At 35.8% G+C, this 19783-nt stretch overlaps 1 protein-coding gene across 15 annotated transcripts in view; it reads left to right on the top strand.

Annotated features, from left to right (window-relative positions):
- Positions 1–19783, top strand: part of phactr4b (phosphatase and actin regulator 4b) — a 91511-nt gene that overhangs the window by 26183 nt on the left and 45545 nt on the right. For 3 of the 15 annotated variants that reach the window (XR_015510335.1, XM_087285402.1, XM_087285396.1), the window contains exon 1: positions 17292–17838. Coding sequence is in view for 4 of the 5 variants with exons in the window: in XM_087285402.1 (XP_087141528.1) it covers positions 17793–17838 (46 nt within the window). In the remaining variant the exon portion in view is untranslated. 15 annotated transcript variants of the gene reach the window in all.

The following is a 19783-nucleotide window of genomic DNA, read 5'->3' as shown; positions in this document are numbered from 1 at the left end:
TGTCCCCCATCCTGTCTCTCCCTTGGCCTTGCGACTGTTCAGTTCTGTTTAGCTTTCACTCAGCACAGTGTATATTGCTTTAGTTATATTTTTTGTGTTTTTTTGTTGTTGTTTGGGATGCAGTGACAGGCAGTCACTGAACAGATCCGAACAGATCCACTACTTTTGAGGCTCTTAAAATACCATGAAGTCCTCATGCTGCAGGTATTAGGAGGTTTGCTGAAAGTGCAGCTGATGTGCAGCGAGGGGTTTGCATCTTTAATAAACTACAAAAGTTTCCGTTCATTGAAAATTAAGAATGATTAATAAACACATGAAACAGTCCCCTTAAAGAGAGGTTGCACCTTCAGTTTCGAGCTCAGGTGCACTTTGCACCCACACTACAAGCATACCACGCCAAAGCCCAAGTGAACTGCGCTCTGGCACACCTCTTCCAACCGGGCCAGGGCCAGCCAACTGAAAAGCACCTGAGTCCGATTCAGAACACCAAACAAATCGGGAAACTTGCCTGGGACAGTTCAGATAGCATAGTGTGAGTGCTCTCTAAGAAACTTCGCAAGTACATATCAATTTACACTAATCTTAACCCTAACCCCAACTTAACAGTCTCCTTATAATCTAATGAGAATTAGCAGGCATGTAGATGCAATCTAACTTAAATTCAACAAATGGACCATCAAAATAAAGTGATGTTTTATTTTTTTCTTTTAAGTGACTGAAGTTGTCAATATTAAATATCTCCAGTTGGATAACACCTCATTATTAATTTAAACAGAAATGTACAAGAATCTTTTGAGATTGAAATGGTGGAATTTATGTAGGTCTGGTCAAGGTTAGGTTAACTTTTTCCATGTGTTTCGACCATCAGCTATATTTTTACATCTGTTATCTGGCATCTTTGCAGGCTTCAAAGAACATATTCCATTTGAAGGTTGTTATGCAAGATGTTCTTTGTAATGTCAGGAACATCTCGCATTCCAGTTGAGATGTTGGCTAACGTGATTTGTTTAGATGTTTTTTGATGATCAGTTTCTCTTGTTTTTGTTCCCATATCCACAACAGTCAAATGTCCGCCCAGCTGATACCATCTCTCCCTTCACTGGCAGAACTTCTCTTTAATCCCCTGCCTTTTTTTTGGTTGTTGTTCATTAGAACTCATACGCAAGCGCACACACACACATTCACTTTGCACTTTGACCTCTGTTTTAAGGAATGATAGGCATCCGTCGGCTTGTGCCCTGATCTGCTTTGCGAGCTCGTTTATGAAGAGGAGGGAGAGAAAGTCGTGTGGAGGGAGGGTCCCATGTGAGAGAGGGGGTGGAGAGAGTGGGAAGGAGGAGAGGTGGAGTACGCTGGAAGAAAAGAAGGGCAGTTGGCATGAGATCCACTCAAAGAAGAGAGAGAGAGAAAGGAGCTTGGGAACATTGGGTTGGAAGGTGGAAGGAAGCATGAGATCGACGTTAGGTGACAGGAAAATAGGTTTTGGAAGCTAAAAGGAAAAGCAGAGGACTTTGGGGAACCTGAGCTGCTGTTGCTGTCCACTGGGTTGCACCTGGGCTGGAGCTGTAAACAGAGGCCCTTACGGGGCTGGAGCATGGGACAGACGTTTCCTCTAGAGACTGCACCACAAAACCCCTGCGCATATTTGGGTGAGTAAAGAAAAAGAATCTTTTAAAGGATTGAAGTTTTCTTCATGAAAAAGTTCCAGAAGATAGATATGCATATGCAGATGACTTCTTTGGTTCGAAACAGAAGGAATCCTCTCATCTCCTTCTTGGGAATGTGTTCCCAGAAAGCACTGTGTCAAGATAAAAAAAAAACATCCAAGATGGGCTTTAATGCAACAAGAAAAGTTTGGTGTGGCTATTTGTTACTTGTTTTCATTTGTTATTGAAATGTATTTTAGCAAGAAGAAGAACGTCTTTAGCCTGGGAGACACCCAGCCAATGGTTGTCCCAAGTGGGTTTTGAGCAACTGTCAGCTTTTGTTTTTTCATTGTGTTTCACGCTATTGCCTCTAGTTAGATGTTGTTGGTTGTTTTATGGTCAATTCTGTATTTCGAGTCTGTGATGGAGCTTGTCAAAGCAAAAGCACAGAGTTGGCTGTCAACTGTATACTGTCCAGTGTGTTCTAGTGTGAATTTTTTGTCTTGGCAAGGCTCTTTGTGGCAACACCACAGTCTAGCTTTCCTCAGAACTTGTTCTTTGGTGTCAGTCTGGCACGCCTTTAACTTTTGTTACGCATGCACTTCCAAACAGTAGATCAAATACTGTTTTGAAAAATGTGTGTGAAACTGAAAGAGTAAATTGGTGCCGTGACCTTGGTAGGAATGAGATTTATTGTTGTTGAAGTCATCTAGTAGGAATTACTAGTAAGCCTCACTTCCAGTGCCTCAAGATCATTACTGGCAACTGATGCTAGAGGGTGCAGTCTTTAATTTGTTTAGCTATAGTGCCCATGCCATAGACATAAAATATTTGCACTATGAATTAAGGTTTATGATAATGATAAAATGCAGCACATGACTGGTCTGCAGGTGCACATTCGGGTTTAAAATAAAAAATTCACACCAGATACAATGCAATAGAATCACTTTTTGTTCATACTAGCATTGTTGGCTTTTTGGGAATATTGTTACCCAAGTTAATGAAATATGAGGATTTTCCCCATTCATCATTAGTAAAATAATATTACAAAGGTGTTAAAATGTGTTGTTAGCTGTGTAAAATAATGCACTTGTTATTTGTTTTGCAAGTAGCTGTGCCGGTAGTCTTCAAATTTAGTTTACATTTCCTCGTATTTAATTAATTTGGCTGTGAATCAAAGAACATAGTACATGCTTTAGGCTCGTGCAACTTTGCCATGCTCAATGTGAGTTGGAGGAAGAATACGATATAAAGTGGGAATTGAATAAACAAGGAATTGTTGCATGTTTGCAATGTCAATGTTCCCATATTACTTTAGATAGTGGCAATCACTGTTTCTCTCATTCACATACCAGCCACAAGCTCGAGAACTGCATTAAATCAGCTGATTGCACAATACTGTAAATACACTCACTAGCCACTTTATTAAGTACACCTTACTAGTACCGGGTTAGACCCCCTTCTGCCCTTAGAACAACCTTAATCCTTCATGGCATAGATTCAATAAGGTACTGAAAATATTCCTAAGAGATTTTGCTCCATATCGACATATCATCAGTTGCTGCAGATTTGTTGGCTGCACATCCAGGATGTGAATCTCCTGTTGCACCATATCCAAAAGGTGCTCTATTGGATTATGAACGGGTGACTTTGGGGGCCATTTGAGTACAGTGAACTCATTGTCATGTTCGAGAAACTAGTCTGAGATGATTCGCGCTTTGTGACATGGTGCGTTATCCTGCTGGAAGTAGCCATCAGAAGATGGGTACACTGTGGTCATAAAGGTATGGACATGGGCAGCAACAATTCTCAGGTAGCCTTTGGCATTGGCACAATGCTCAATTGGTAAAAATGGGCTCAAAGTGTGCCAAGAAAATATCCCCACACCATTACATCACCAGCAACAGCCTGAACCATTGACACAAGGCAGGATGGATCCATGCTTTCATGCTGTTGATGCCAAATTCTGACCCTACCATCCGAATGTCGCAGCAGTAATGGAGACTCTTTAAGGCAGGCAATGTTTTTCCAATCTTCTATTGCCCTATTTTAGTGAGCCTGTACAAATTGAAGCCTCAGTTTCCAGTTCTTAGCTGAGAGTAGTGGCACTCGGTGTGGTCTCCTGCTGCTGTAGTTCATCTGCCTCAAGGTTCGACATGTTGTGCGTTCGAAAATGTTCTTCTGCATACCTTAATTGTAACAATTTGAGTTACTGTTGCCTTTCTCGAACCAGTCTAGCCATTCACCTCTGACCTCTGGCACCAACAAGCATTTGTGCCTGTAAACCTGCCACTCACTGGATATTTTCTCTTTTTACTGAATACATAAATATGACCACATGTAAGATGGCTATGCTATAAACTGCATTGAGACTGAGCAACACCTCCAGGTACTCCTTTGAGGACCAGACCAAAAATTTTGTGCACCCTTGGTAATGCATTAATATCAAAATAATGATTTAAAAATACCTGTTGGAAATATCAAACATCAAATTGTATGTTTTTTATGTCTGTTTACTCTTACATATAAACAAAAATATGGTGGGTCTTTTGCTTGTTAAAATATCTCACTGTAATAGGATTTTAAAGTTTGTTTAAATGTCCCAGGTGTCTGAAGTTTCTATCAAAATACCACATGGATCATTTATCACACTATGCTGTTAATGGCCCTTTTTGGGTTGAAGCCAGAAGTTAACAGTCTTGGAGTAAATCACATGTGCATTAGTATATCAGTTTAACCGCATCTCTTGGAAATGGCGACACTACTAATGCAACTTAACCAGTCTTAGTCCCCTTGGGCTTGACTTAAATTACATTTTAAGTTGGCCTCTGGATACTGTGATGTGAATTTCTGAAAGAAAACAACAATTAACTTTATTTTGACTTTGTGGTTTGTAAACTTGCAGATCTTTTTCATACTCAAACAGCAAAGGGATAGGAGTGTAAAAACCTTAAAGGCCCTGGTATTCATTAAACAAAGTTAAGCAACAAACTGAAATATCCTCATTTTGAAAATATCTGGCCAAACCAGAGTTGGTTTTGAGTTTGTTTTGCCAGTTCAACAAACAAAGCTCACCAAAGCGAATTTTGGGTGACTTTGTTTTAGCTCTGAGAAACCATTGGTCAATGACGATTACGTAGTCAGTTGGTGTAGCCACTTTGCTTACTTTGTGTGATTTTGATTTATATCTCATGTCCATGGAGGTCAAACAGGAGAACACCATCCAAAACAAAAAGTTGACAACAAGAGTACACTGGAGGAAGTAGTAGCAAAGATGGCAAAGATGTATCTGGGCTTGTATGATTGCTTACAGAAAATTTATAAAGACTCTGAGGTGGTCACACACTGGACGAGAAGCGCCACCACATCACACCATGTGTTTTAAAGTTCTAAATTCCATTTGAGGTCTGTCCATGGCAAAAAAAGAACGATATGGCATAACGCGATGCTGCTTCTCATGCAACAGGCCAGTCTGATCCCATGAGGAAACGTAACTATTTTACTTTTGTCAGTTTAGTTGCTAATTCGTATGACTTTGTACAAGTTCAGTCTTACAATAATAATATAAGCAAATTTTGGTTAATTTTTACAAATTCATATGAATTAGCCACTAAATCAAAAAGTTACAGATTACTGTGAGATGGCGTTGGACAGGCTGGAAAAGGCTGTTTGCATTATATGAAACTGTTCTTCTCTTACAGCCTTCATCGTTGTTGTTTAGTGAACACTATGTTTCCATCTACCTATTTTTACGTGCATTTTGGATGTATTGTATGCATATAAAATGGTTCATGGAAACACTAAGATGCGCATAAATAAAAAAAAAAGTGCATAATTAACATGCGCATAACTGAGTAGGATAAACTTTTTATGTGATAAGAAAAGATGAGCTTAAACTACGATGGAAAAACTTATAGAACAAATTCTAGTATATGCGTTAAAAAAGGTCATGTGATTGTTATAGGAGATCATGTGATGACGAAAATGTGTGTAAAAAGGTAAACCAGCAGACTGACCACACCGTAAAACATCTGAAATGTTGTTTTGGTCATTCTAAAATGTCTTAACCATTTAAGTATTAGTGTTATTATTTTATTAATTACCTCCTTAAGAGGGTCTGTGCTCTGTGTCTCACACCTTCAGATGCCACCACACATTCTTTGTGTGTCAGCATTTGTCTGCTGAGGTGCAAGTCTGTTATTAAATTTAAAAAAAATTTACGCAGCTTGTCTTACCGCAGTAAATTCCATTTTTGCTGTTGATATGTGGCGCCGGTTAATCAGGAAGAGACAATTTTGTTCTCTTTGGATGGAAACGCTGCTCTATTTGCACATCATTTATGTGATATTCTGGTTTTCACACAAATTTAATTAGCATGTTTGGATGGAAACATAGCTACTGACACTAACAACAGAACCTATTTACAATTCTGCCTACTGAATGGGGGTGGGCGATATGGAAAAAATATCATATCAGGATTTTTTATTGGGGAAATCACGATTTACGATTTTTATCGCGATTCTTGTAGGTGTTTTTTAAGACTTTTTGCAAATTACAAAGGTACAATACAACCAAACTAATGTCTCCATATAAAAAAAAAATACTCTTACCATGTATGTTTAGGAATATTTAAAACATATAGGGAGATGCAAAATCTTTACTGAAAAAGTGGGTCATGCAGTAAATTTGATCGTCCATGATCAAATATTGTGTTATTGCACAGCCCTATACTGAAGGTTCAATAACAGTATAACATTTTTAAACTTCGTTTTGCTCTCAAATGAAAAACGAAAACGAACTTCATTTGAACTATAATAGTGTCTTAACAGTATCCTTTTAACCTAACAACTTGTCAAAAACAAACTTTGGTAGAGCTTTTGAGGTTCCAAGACATTAAAGAAGCACTCTAATAAAGCATCTGCCAGTGCAAGCAGTAAGAGGCAGTTGACTGGGTTTTAGAAGTGTTAAGCTCAGTGAGCATTACCTCGGCTTGACTTTAGCACAGCAGGAACGGGTTATGACTCAGCAGTGGGTCTCAGCTGAAAGTGGAAGGAAACCAGACATGGAGCCATTCGGGAGGGCGGTGGGAGTCGTTGAATATCTGTGCTGCAATTATTCAGACATGTCTGTCTTTTTTTGATTCCTTCAATACTCGTCGCGTGAAATATGAAGTCTCAGGAACTGTACCTTTTTATCAGCTGTGATTATGAACTAAACCCTGGTGGGCATTTTTTCTCTTGCTTTTTGTAGCAGAGACAAATGGAGTAAAAATCAGAAATTCTTTTGCTTTTAAAAGATTGTTGAAAATCCCAATTGTTCTAAAGTAGTAGACAAATGTATTGATAATCGTGTTGCTTTTGACCATGTGTCAAAAGTTCTGTATCTTACATCACATCAAGTCTACAGCTGTCAACCTTTCTCTTTCACTATTTCCAAATATTTAAACACTGCTTATTTGTATGAAAAGGCCTGAAGTCTGAATCACGATGATCTTTGTGCAGTTTCCCCCAGTGCAGGGTGTGAGACGCCACCGATAGTGATGACAAACACGCAGACAAAGCGCAGCTGGCATTCAGTTACTGCACAGAGGAAGCAATCAAGTCTTTACTGTCCCTCAGCCAAACACTACGGCTTAGTTTCATGTCACAAATATAGGCATCTTTGTTCTCTCGGTGGTCTCCGCTCACTTTTGCCTCTGCCGACACTGCGTTTGTTTCCAGTGGGTTTTCTTTGCGGCCAAATGTCAATTTGCTAGAGGCATCTGAGACTTTTTATTCTTACAACAATGTGTCTAAATGAAACTTAACCTTAACAAAAAGGGTTTGCAACAGAGATGGACTTTTTATTGGGACAATTTTTATCTAGTGCTGCTGTGTCTGTATATAACATGGGAAAAAATCCTATACATGTCTAGATTAGAGCTATTTTTTCATTACTAAAGAGGAATATAACTTTTTGTATTTTAATGACACATAATTAAAGTATTAGAAAATTATACTTTAAAAGAAAATATTAAATGAAAATAAATTATATTTATACTATTTTTTGTAATGAGAATTTATTTTAAAATATTTAATGCCTCATGTAAAAGTGTTACATTTATAAAATGTAAATTAAAAAATTTATTTGAAATATAAGCAAAACAAATAAAAATATACAATATTACTAATTTATAATTTGAAATGTTTTTAATTTAACCGCTTTAATCAACAATAAAACTGTAAATAAGCCACAAGGGCTATTTTGTTAATTTGGCATATATTGCCCCTCTGACAGATTTTAAAAAGGCAACCTAAAATCAAGAAACTTATTACACATGCAATGTCAATGAAGTTACATACAATAAAAAGACAAAACATAAATTATGAATTTTATAAAAAGCTAGAGAAAAGGCACAATTACAAACTTGATTTGCAGTTAGCAATTTCTTTAATTTGTATTTAAATATTGAATAATTTGTAACACCCCTTAAATCAAAAGGAAGTGTATTCCAGAATTTTCTGGCTCTAACTGAAGACTGACTGTGCAAATGTTGCACATCTAAACTGCACCGCACTATTACTGTCTTCTCTAGTAATAGATTGTGCTGCTCTGCCATTATTATTCTCCTCCACTTAGGCCTCGTTGTTGCTCCTGTGATTAAAAACAACAAGTCGACATGACAGCAGCACGGTGACAACATTAAATACAGAGGCTTAATTAATTAAATAATTGAGTTTTTTTTCGTATTAGTGATCCTGATCGCGAGCGAATTGTTCTTTTAACCGGATCTTCTAAGTGAACTGGTTGAACTAGTTCACCAAATTAAACTGAATCACTTGAATCAATTCACGTCTCCAGTAACCACTCTTATCCACAAACTACTTACTTTTTAACATGCCTAATACCCCCCGACTCTAAATAAACCAATAAATACAGAGTTATCCAGTTATTAGAATTGTATACTGAGATCAGATTTGAGAAGCGCTGAACTGATAATACTGCACAAGTGTGATTCAGCAGATGGTGAACTGAACACAAACAGTAAATGACAGCCTGCTATGACTGAACTAAACTTGAACAACCGCAGCGCACTAAACCAAGGGCATGAGAGAATCTGCCGAAAAGCTTGTTTATTTCATAACAGAAAGTCGTAATTGAATTTAAATAAGTGAATCATGAAACTTATGTCCAAGAAACTTTTCTAATCATGGTGATGTTTTAATTGATTGAAATTATGATTGCTGACTACATAATTTTGGTATTTTGAGTCCAAACATGGGAAGATTGTGACAAAAGAACTGGTTTGCATTAGAGATCGGAACTTCCCATCACTACTGTGTATCTAATCTCAGACACAGCCTTGCAGACATATTTCTGCCACCTTGTGGGCTGTTGTATTTGAATTTGAGGTTGGTTAGATGGTAGTGGTAGATGAAAGTGGTCATGTGTCCTCTGAATAAATGTTTCAAAAAAATGTTTATTTGGTTGAGTTTTTATTATACAATATTTATTCCGACGACTTTGAATTCTGCACCTAACAAATATCCTTAATTACAAACTAAAACTAAGCAATTTCAAAATATAGAAAGTAATAAAAACTAGTACATCTAAAAAAAAAAAATAAAAACTAAAACTAGTGAAAAATCCCAAACTATTATAACATTGTGTGTATATTTTAAATGTTGTGAATTTTTTTTTATTATTATTTAAATGTTAAATTTACTTGATTTTCAATTTCCATGCTGAGCATTATACAGTATTTTGTTGTTGCATTATATATTGTGCTATATTTTGATCATCTCGTTCACGGTTTATTTCAAACGCTGTTTCAAGTTTAAAAATAGTCTGACTTTTTGAAACTCGTCTTGAGACCCCCTGCATCCTCTTGTTCTGTTATGCTCCAGTTGTGTTTTTGAACCTCTTTTCTTTGCTCTATTTGTGAATGCAAGAATGCATCTCATCTAAAAAGCCCTTAAGAAATACATCTGCTTGTCTTACAGCCAATAAATCAGCCAGTGACTCAGGCGGCACGCTGACCACTGAGTTTTTATGTACGTTTTCCCTAATATGTCTTCTGATCAGCTGAAGTTCAGCTTCAAGAAATATAAATGAAGGAAGTCTGAAAAACAAGGCTGTCTGGAACGAGAACCTGTAGTTATTTGTGCATATAGAGCGACGCATAAGGGGGTGGTGTGTAGTTGCCGGGCAGTGATTGACTCTTCATGGTTTCTCCCTGTGGAGACAGACTGTTACATAATGAAACAAGCTGCTCCAGGCTGAATGCAGGCCTTATTTCCGACAACACAACTGCCTACACACTCCTCCTCTCATCTGCTTAGCATATACACCTCAAGCCTCTGGCTCTGAAGTTGCATGTACTACATACAGTACATCATAAATGCACATGCTCACTCTTGCTGGGGCATGCAGTGAACTAGTCGGTGGGTTTCTTGAATGACGGGTCAACTAATTGCTCTTAAGGATCCAGTATACTGATGCACCTGCTCCGATCAGATGTGTTGGTTTATGTAAGATGTGTTAATAAACAGCTTCAGGGTTGACAGGCAACATGAAATGCAATTTTATGAGTAGACATTTAACACTCAGAATTCTATAGCTACTAGAATGGCCATAGCAGTCATTATGACTATTCATATAAGCAGGGCTTGCCGTTAACGTTTTTTGATCACCAGCCATTTTGGCTTGTAGATTTCCAACATTACTAACCTTTCGCCATTTTCACTAGCCACACTTTTCTTGTTGGAAAATATATTTTGCTTAAATTTGACAAATGGGTTGTGTCACAATGCAATCAGTTTTTATTTCACATGACGTTTCAGAGCTCAAATTAATGATTTACCAAATCTCTGACCACTCCAAATAAGTATTTCTTAGCCACAATTTTTTAATGTGTCAAAACAAGAAAAATATAGCTGTATATGGGCGCTTTTTAATTAAACAACTTTAAAAAAAAGAAAAGAAAAAAAAAAGCATTACATTTGAAAAATTATTATTGTCATGCATCTAAAATATGCACAGTGATCTGTCCTGGCTAAAGGTCCCAGATCACCAGTTAACTACACAAAAACAGGGAGTAATCTACCATTAAAGCAATGTTTTTGTAAAAAATGATAATTAAACCATAGTAACAAAAATAACTGTAAGCAAAAGAAAGCAGGTGAAACATACCGTGCACACTGTAAATGTTAGGGCTGTTAATAATCTCTTCTAAGAATAATTCAAATGAAAGCAGTGACTGCTGCTGCTTACAAAAGAATATGTGTATTTTTTAAAATCTTGAGCTCTTGAAAGCAACAAGACTGTGGGTGCACGATCATCGCTCTTTGTCCAGTCTATTTCAAAGGAAACCAATCGCACACGTTTCGCTTTCTCTAGGCACAGTTGCTTTGCGCAAGTAAACGGGAGTGTGCACACGCTTTATAACAGTCTCGTACATCACATTAGCTGTTAGCTTAAGTGATTGTGCTCTCATTTTGTATTCACCATTCTTTTGCTCGCGCAAACACAGTCGTGCTGCTTTTCGATTCTAAGATCACATTTGCATGAATATTGGGCCATGCTTATTGTCGAACCCTGCTTTTAAGAAAACCACAATTTAAAAATTATTTCCAAACAGCCAAAGTGGCTAGTGGACATGTCTGTCTAACCCGCCAGAGCTGAAATCTACCAGCAATTGGCAGGTTGGTGGGTTGGCGGGTGTTAATATAAAACCCTGCAAATAAGACAGATATCAACATCATATTTACATTTAAAGCTTTTGCTGAGATATAAGAATTAAACTCTAATTGTAATTTATGCTCACAGAGGACTTATTTTCATTATTATTGGCAATGTCCTGCACTTCACTTCTTTTGGTTTCAGCTGGCTCATGACATTTCATTTTTGTTAGGAAAAGATATAGAACTGACTCCAGAATGCTTTTTCCTAAAGGATTTTTCTAACATGTCACTCTCAATGCAACAAAAGAACTTACTCTTAGCTGCCTTTACAGCTGCTAACAAAATGTTGGTCTGCCGCTGGATCCCTCCACATATTATGAGTAGACGTCAATGTCTTTGCTGGACATTATTTGTATGGAACTTTCAACAGCGCGCATACATGGAGCTCACTCAAAAACTGTTAAGTCCTGCAGTTTAACTTTTGAGATTGTCAAATCCTTTGTTTCTTCTTTCTAATGTACAGCTATTCATTTTTTCTTTCTTTATTTATTTCTTTTTAATATATAACACAGCAAACTTTTAATTTTTGACATTATAGAACAAGTCTACTTGGGTGGGGGGTGGGGATTCGGGGTTATTTTATGATATAGTCATATGCCCTATGCTCTGTATATTAAACAAAAAATTTAAATTATATAAGACAATTGTTCACAAAAAAATAATTAAACCCTGAATGTTTGTCGTCATTTTATTTGAAGCAATTACCCCTAATTTGCTGTCTTTTTGTAACATTCACTACAATTGTGAAGTAATTATTAGTCCACCCTAGAAGGTGTGTGCGTCGCTTTAAGCAGCTAGAGGGCATTTTTTTTCACTGCAGTCAAAATGTTTTTGAAAGTTTAAAAGGCATGTCTGAAGTAAACTTATGTTTTTGTTAGTGCTGGGCAAAGATTAATTGTGATTAATCGCATCCAAAATATGTGTATTTTATATTTTATTATGTACAGTTGAAGTCAGAATTATTAGCCCCCATGTTTATTTTTCCCCCAATTTCTGTTTAACAGATTTGTTTAACATTTTATTTACAACACAATTCTAAACTTTCTAATAGTTTTAATAACTCATTTCTAATAACTGATTTATTTTGTCTTTGCCTTGATGACAGTAAATAATATTTTATTAGATATTTTTAAGGCACTTCTATACAGGTTAAAGTGACATTTAAAGGCTTTACTAGGTAAATTAGGTTAACTAGGCAGGTTAGGGTAATTAGGCAAGTTATTGCATAACGATGGTTTGTTCTGTAGACTATCGAAAAATAATTATCATAAAGGGGCTAATAGATTTGACCATTAAAATGGTGTTTAAAAAATTAAAAACTGCTTTTTTCCAGCCAAATAAGACTTTCTTCAGAAGTAAAAATATTATCAGACATACTGTGAAAATTTCCTTGCTCTGATAAACATCATTTGGAAAATATAAAAAAAATAATAACAATAAAGTGGGCTAATAATTCTGACTTCAACTGTATATGTTATATACACACACATAAATGAATAAAAACTGCAAAACTATTTGTTTATATAGATATTTCCATTTATATATAATTTATTATATACATCTAAATTTCATCTCTAAATTTAAATAAACATTTTCTCAAATATGTGCGCACGCATATGTGCATTTAAATATACATAATAAATATACATAGTTAAAACACATATATGAAAAGAAACTTTTATTTTGAATGCGGTTTGATTAATCGCATTTAATCTTTGCTTAGCGCTAGCTTTTGTTATCAGAAAGTTATGTTGTTGTTAGCAAGATGTTGAGTATGCAGAGGCATATATATTCAAAGGCTCGAGAAAAATGGCTGACTGAAATGTATGTTGTCAATTTGATGGTTTTGGTTTTTCAAGGTTGTAATACTCTGAACTTTTTGTTTTGTAACTTTAATAAAAAAATAATATTAAAAGTAAATATACAGTTGTAGGAAAATTCATGGTATTATAGTAAATCGTTTTTTTTTTAACAGAGTTACAACATTATGAATTAAATAAAGTAAAAATGACTGCCTCATGGCTGTAGTGTTAAAGTGGATATATTAGTCTCTTTCATAAATTGTGATCCAAATTTCTGATGCCACAAGAATTGATCAGTTTCAGCTCAAAGAACCCCACATAGCATATATTATAACTTATCAAACATGGCCCTTTTTTGGTGTGAGCTTAAATGCATTGCTTTTTTTAACCATGTCCCTTTAAATGCGAATGAGCTGCTGCTTTCCAGGAGAGGGTGGTGCCTTTACATTCTATTCTGATATCCCAGAAGCAATACAACAAGCAAATCTCAGTCAGCCACCAGCATGTTACACTCTGTTTCTATGTGCTGACCATTGCTAATAAATATTACATTAGTCCAATTCTCATTTTTACATAACAACATAAGTCTATGTCTACTAAGTCTATAAGTCTGATAATTATACACTGCCTAATGTCCATTCATGCATTGTTTTTCTAGTGAGAGTCGTCATGATAAATTAGGAACATTGCTTCTAAATAAAGTTATCATTGTCTCTACTGTATACACAGAGACCGAAGCTCAGCATGTTACAAAGTACATGTAAAAGTACAGGAAACGTTTTTAATTTGTTAACTTGTTTTACGAGCATCAGACAGTGGCATCCTTCAAAAACAGCATTGATGAAAAGGCCCTAGTTGGTGAAGCAGAAGTATAGTACCAACATTCTTGGCATAGTTATTTGGTTGTTGATTTCTGAGTTTGTACCCAATTGTTCCACTTAAATGCTGAACAACTCAGATTTTCTGATGATATGGTGATCTGGTGGTGCTCTGAGTTCTTGCTGTTGAGATTAAGAGCCTGATTGTTTCAGTCTGGTTAGGTAATGTAGTTAAGAGCTCCTTCAAATCACTCGGCCAATGGAAGGAAAGCCAAGCTCATTATGGTGGAATAAGCAGGCAGTGGCACATCCTTTGAGGAACGCTTAAACTGCTTTTCAAACTACTGGGATCTTTCTGTGGGAAAATTTGGAGTTATTCCAGATTTGGCTTTTTTTGCCGTGTTGTAAGAGTGGGTTTTGGTGGTGCAATGAATGCATGATCAGACCTACACTATATATAATTCACTAGATTTAAGAATATTGGATGATGTTGACTAATGTTTCTTTATTTGATTAGACTTCATGTATTTTTTAGTATTGTAATGCGTTGTTGTTGTTGTTGTTGTTGTTGTTGTTGTTGTTGTTGTTGTTTTGCTAAAAACCAGTTGGTTAATTTTTTTTTTATTTGATATATAGTACAGGTATATACTAATAAACATGTTAACAGATAGAAGTATTACAATTAGACTTAATAATCAGTATATCGACTTATCGCACAACACATGGACATGTCTTCAATCATTTTTAGTGATGCAATATACATCGGCCATACACAAAAAAATATTTCTAGCCACATTTCAGCTGATTGCACAGGCTTTTTATCTCTATTGGAGGTGTTAGTGTAAGTATAGTAAAATAGCATTAAAAAAACAGTATTTACTATAAATTACTATAGTATATTTTTATGTGGGTGCCTGACAACTGAAAATAGATCTGTTCCATTTTTCTAGTTCTTTTTACCTTGGACATTTTTGTTAACTTTATTATTATTATTTATTTGTTTGTTTAGGATATACATTTTCACAAGCTGATTCCAATTATTAAAATGTTAAAATGACTATAATTAAATGAAATATTATTAAGAATAAAATATTATGTGCTTTTGGAAGTGTTTACTTGCATTGTGATGATATTGTAGTGTCAAAATGGTCTTAAAATGACAATAATATCATTTATCGCAATACTTTTTGGTGCCATATATCGTACCACAAAAAGTAGAAAGCGGGACTGGCTTAATTATAATATTACATTCACAACTCTACTTTTCAAAAGTTTTCTACTCTTTATTTCTTTTATTTTTTATGTTGCTTAAAAATAGGGTTTAGATATCAGATGTTATTTTTAGGTTTTGCGTGAAATCAATCGTATATGAATAGAAATCAAACTACAGAACTATGGAAAAAAGAAATGATTATAAAAAAACGCTGTTTATTTTTCATAAGTAATTATTTATTTATTTATTTATTTAATGATCTCAGTTTTTGTTAGCTCTAACAACCCTGAATCAGTATATTAGAATGATTTCTTAAGGACTTCATGTGCCATTATTGATATTGGGGTTATTCCTGTTGAAAATCCAACTTTGCCATCACAGGAATAAGTTGTTTAAAAGCATATATTTTAAATCAGACAACAGTTATTTTAATAAGTAATATTGCTGTTTTGTTTTTCTTTTTTTCTTTCTTTCTTTTTTTTTTTTTTTACAACAACTCATTGAGCCTTATCGAGCATAAAAGACTTTAATACCACTTTAAGGCCAAATTCCAATTTTACCCCTTTGCCCTTCCCTTTCGCAGTTCTCTTTAGCTTGAAGATGTAGGACTTTAATTTGTTTTAATATTTTCATAGCAGCGTTGGTGTTTTACAATCATGCTTTTTAAAAAAAATTACTCTGACACTCGAATACCCTGGCTGGGAATTCGCTTTTTACAGTGTCTGGTAATGTTAATTTTGTTTTTGTGTGTTTAGATGAATATGGTCATGATAAATACCAAAAAAATAATGCAACTGGAATGAAAAGATCACAATGACATATGATGACATGTGCAGGTGTTGTAGTGCATTTCTTAAGGCTGATTTATACTTCAGTGTCAAACACACACATATGCTACGGCGCAGCCTTCGCATAGATGCATAGTCCTGAACATCTTTGAAAAAATATAACTACGCGTCAAAACGACGTGTAGTGCAAACTCTGTGATTGGTCGGCTTGGTAGCGCTGATGAGTGTAGGTGGGACCAAGAGCCGCTCGAGTCTGTTGGAGCGAGTGTTTACATGTGCCGGGTCCTGTGATGGAGCTTTAGATGACAAGTTTTGTTTTGTGTTTACCTTTTGGTTAAAATCGTTGCACGTCCGCCGGTTCCTGCCTCAAAATGAGTGAGTTTAAGCCACTTGTTCATTAATGAAGCAGTCTAAAAAAAACACCAGCGAAGAAATTTGACACAGAGGAACATAAACACCTACTGCCCACTAGCGTTTTGGAAGGGTTATGACAGAGGAACATAAACAGCGTGCACAAGTATAAATGCACAGCAATGTGCAAGGCATGCTCCGTGAGTCATGCCGAACACTTAGCAGGAGTTTAAACCAGTCTTTAGGGGTAAAATTTAAAGCCCTTCACCTTCACACTCTGGTTCAAGGGCCAAGAGAAAGGGGTAGGAGTAAAAATTAGAATTGGGTTTGGGCCCAAGTCAAATATCATTCTATTAACAAACCATTTACTAATACCATTCGCTCAATACACTGCTAGTTGGTTGCTTATTAGTAGTTAGTCATGTAGTAATTGCGTTTAAATTTTGGGTAAGCTAAAAAAAAATGTTGTATGAAATCACACTTTTATAAACTTTAACTATAAAAACACAGTTCATATTGCAAAATATGTACGTAATAAGCCAGTAGTTAATAGCATTAATTGTGACTTAAACTAAAGTGTTACAAACACTACTTTCAAAAACATTAAAAAAAAAATTTTTTGAGCGGTGGTTCAAATAACACCAATCCACATAAGAGAAAAACGATATCTACAAAAGTTTGTACAATCTGTATTATTCCTCCCTATGTGATAAAATCAAGTTAAAAAGCACATCTGTTTGAAACGGACTCCAGCAAAAGCATGTGTGATGTTTATTTATCCGCCGTTGTCTGTTTTCCCGTCTCATGCTGCGGTGGACTCAGGGAGGGGGTGGTTTTGGTTCTCTTCACCTCTCCCTCCCGCTTCAGGATCAGGGTGGAGGGCCGTTTCCTCCCTCTGTTTCCCAGGCCTCGCCTCCCTCTGTTTTCCTAAGGCAATCTCAATCTCTCCCTGCCATTAAAGCACAGCCTCGACACAGATTGCTCTTTAAAGTGACATCTTCAGCTGTAACGCCTATCATTCCTTCCAGATCCTGTTCACTTATCTCTCCACTTTTAGCGACGTCTGATCCATTAAGGGCTAAAATCTAGTTTAATGCAGCTGGATCTGCGTTTTACATTGGTTTGTTTTCTCAATGTGCGTCATTCGCCGATTGTCTTTTCAAAGGTTTGGATGATTCAGATTGTGGATATACATTAGCCATCAATGGGAGCAGCTCTTTTTCTGGTCGCAGTGATATTTTCTGGGTTTTACACTTCTCATGTACTCGGCAAACCAGACGTCCTCGCACTTTTGGAGTTGTGAGACTGGCTGTTCCTCGGTTTTCCATCTGAGCTGTTGTTGGATGTAGGGTCCTGTTCAGACGCATTGGACTCTAGGATTTGAAAGCTTTTCATTTGTGCTTCGACATTTTTATTTGATTTTTGGAGACGTCATCGGGAAGGGAAGCTTGTATGGCTTGCTGCTTTCAGACAAGATGCCATCGTAGCTGGAGTCCAGGTATACAACGAAACCTAAACACATTTAGTAATGGTGGAAGTCTTGTGGAAGTGTTCAATCATTATGGACATTGTTAATTTGGAAAATTTGAAAAATCTAACATTGTGATATTTTGTTATTCTGCCATTCTATATTGCGAAATAAAAACAAATAATTCAGTAATATTAATTGTTATTATAGTTATCAATGGCGCAATTTCCTATGCCTTAATGCTTTTAAATTCCTCATACAGTCACAGGCCTCAAAAACACATGTAAATGATGAATCATAATCCAGACCCACCATTACATATTCTGCGACATTACTATAGGGTTTGTTCAGGAGTAAGCATAAGGACTTTTAATTGTCAGTAACATGGGTCAAGTGCTTCTGGTTGCATGGTTTACCAATATTTTTGTAGAATCGTGATACTGTGGCATCAAAATACTTGGGGTGCCACTGTAGTTCGTAAACAGTAGTATTGTCATTATTGGTTTATCTACAATAGATAATGATGCTTGTGGAAAAGTCACTAAAATGCTCACACGTTTGTGCAACAATAAACCATTTTATATGTGTGTGGAGCCCTTTAAGTTGCAAAACCATGTAGAATTTGAATTTTTTGGTAGCCTATTACACATTTTCTAAGGCTTCAGTTTGAACGCACATATTAAGCAGTTTGGTTCTGTTCCTGTTAATATGATTTAGTAGCTACAACAACCACAACAAACTCTTTAAAAGAACAACTCACAAAGTGACATTTTAAATGACTTTGGATTTTCACCTTATAAAACCAAAAAAAAAGCAACAGGAATCATTGAAACTATTTTTTGACCACTTCATATAGCCTAATATTGTTGGAAAATGCTCTTTTGTAACAAATTTCATTTGGTAAAATCTGTATCATTATTTTAATGTATTTTTGTTGGTCGACTATCTACAAAATAATCAAAAAGATAGAATTCATTTTAGGTGAAGTGTGATGCAAATAATATTATAAATTACATTTAACAGGCCTATTATAACATGAAATATAGTATTTCTGACCATTTTCTTTGTAATTTGAGTTATGAATTACAGTATCGCAATACTACTTGGAATCGTGATACTTCAGCTGGTACAGTATCATAAGATTATTTAATAGTATCGCAACAACACTAGTATGCAGCTACAAAATCAGCATGTTTAAGGCCTGTTTTTAAAAATCAACATTCTACACTACCTAAATGGTATACAATATAAAGTGTGCAAGAAGCAATGCATTAAAATCCATTTTTTCCATGCCATGTCTTTAAAATATGAACATTTATTTTACCCCAGTATTTTCAATGGCGTTTCTGCGCTAGCCTGCTGATTGTGATGGCGTGTGTGTGTAAACGGTCTTTCATCGTGTTTTATGCTTCAGCAACTAAATGAAAGCTGAAGTCTGTTTAACTGATTGTATTTTAATTGCATTACAACATCGATGCTGTAAAAAGAACCGTATAAAATTGAAAAAAGTCACATTAACCATTCACCGGAAGCTTATCAGTATGGGAAGAAACACTAGCTGTGCATTTATCCCATTGTGAATGATCATATTACGATATTGATGCTCAAGCAATATATTGTGCAATATATTGTTTCATCATCAGTGCAATTTAAGAAAAATATCATCAATAAACATAAAAATTTTGTATATTTGTAAATGTAAAATTGGTAATGTTTGGCTTTTTTCTGGCCTATGTAGCAAGTAATCTCTCTCTTCAGCTTTTGAGCACTGTAGGCTGAGCAAATTAAAATGATGTAATAGCAATTACGTGCTGTGTGTTGCCATGGATATCAGAGGTTTCTGATATATACTGAGAAATTTGTGTGAGTGATGGTTCATATATGGTGTGTGTGTGTGTGTGTGTGTGTGTGTGTGTGTGTGTGTGTGTGTGTGTATGCGGGATCTATATGTGGGTTGCAGGTGTAGATTTTATAC

Source organism: Danio rerio, chromosome 16 (genome assembly GCF_052040795.2).
Source record: "Danio rerio strain M-AB ecotype USA chromosome 16, GRCz13ab, whole genome shotgun sequence".
In the NCBI taxonomy this organism is placed as follows: domain Eukaryota; kingdom Metazoa; phylum Chordata; class Actinopteri; order Cypriniformes; family Danionidae; genus Danio; species Danio rerio.
This window is presented reverse-complemented; position numbering and strand designations above follow the sequence as displayed.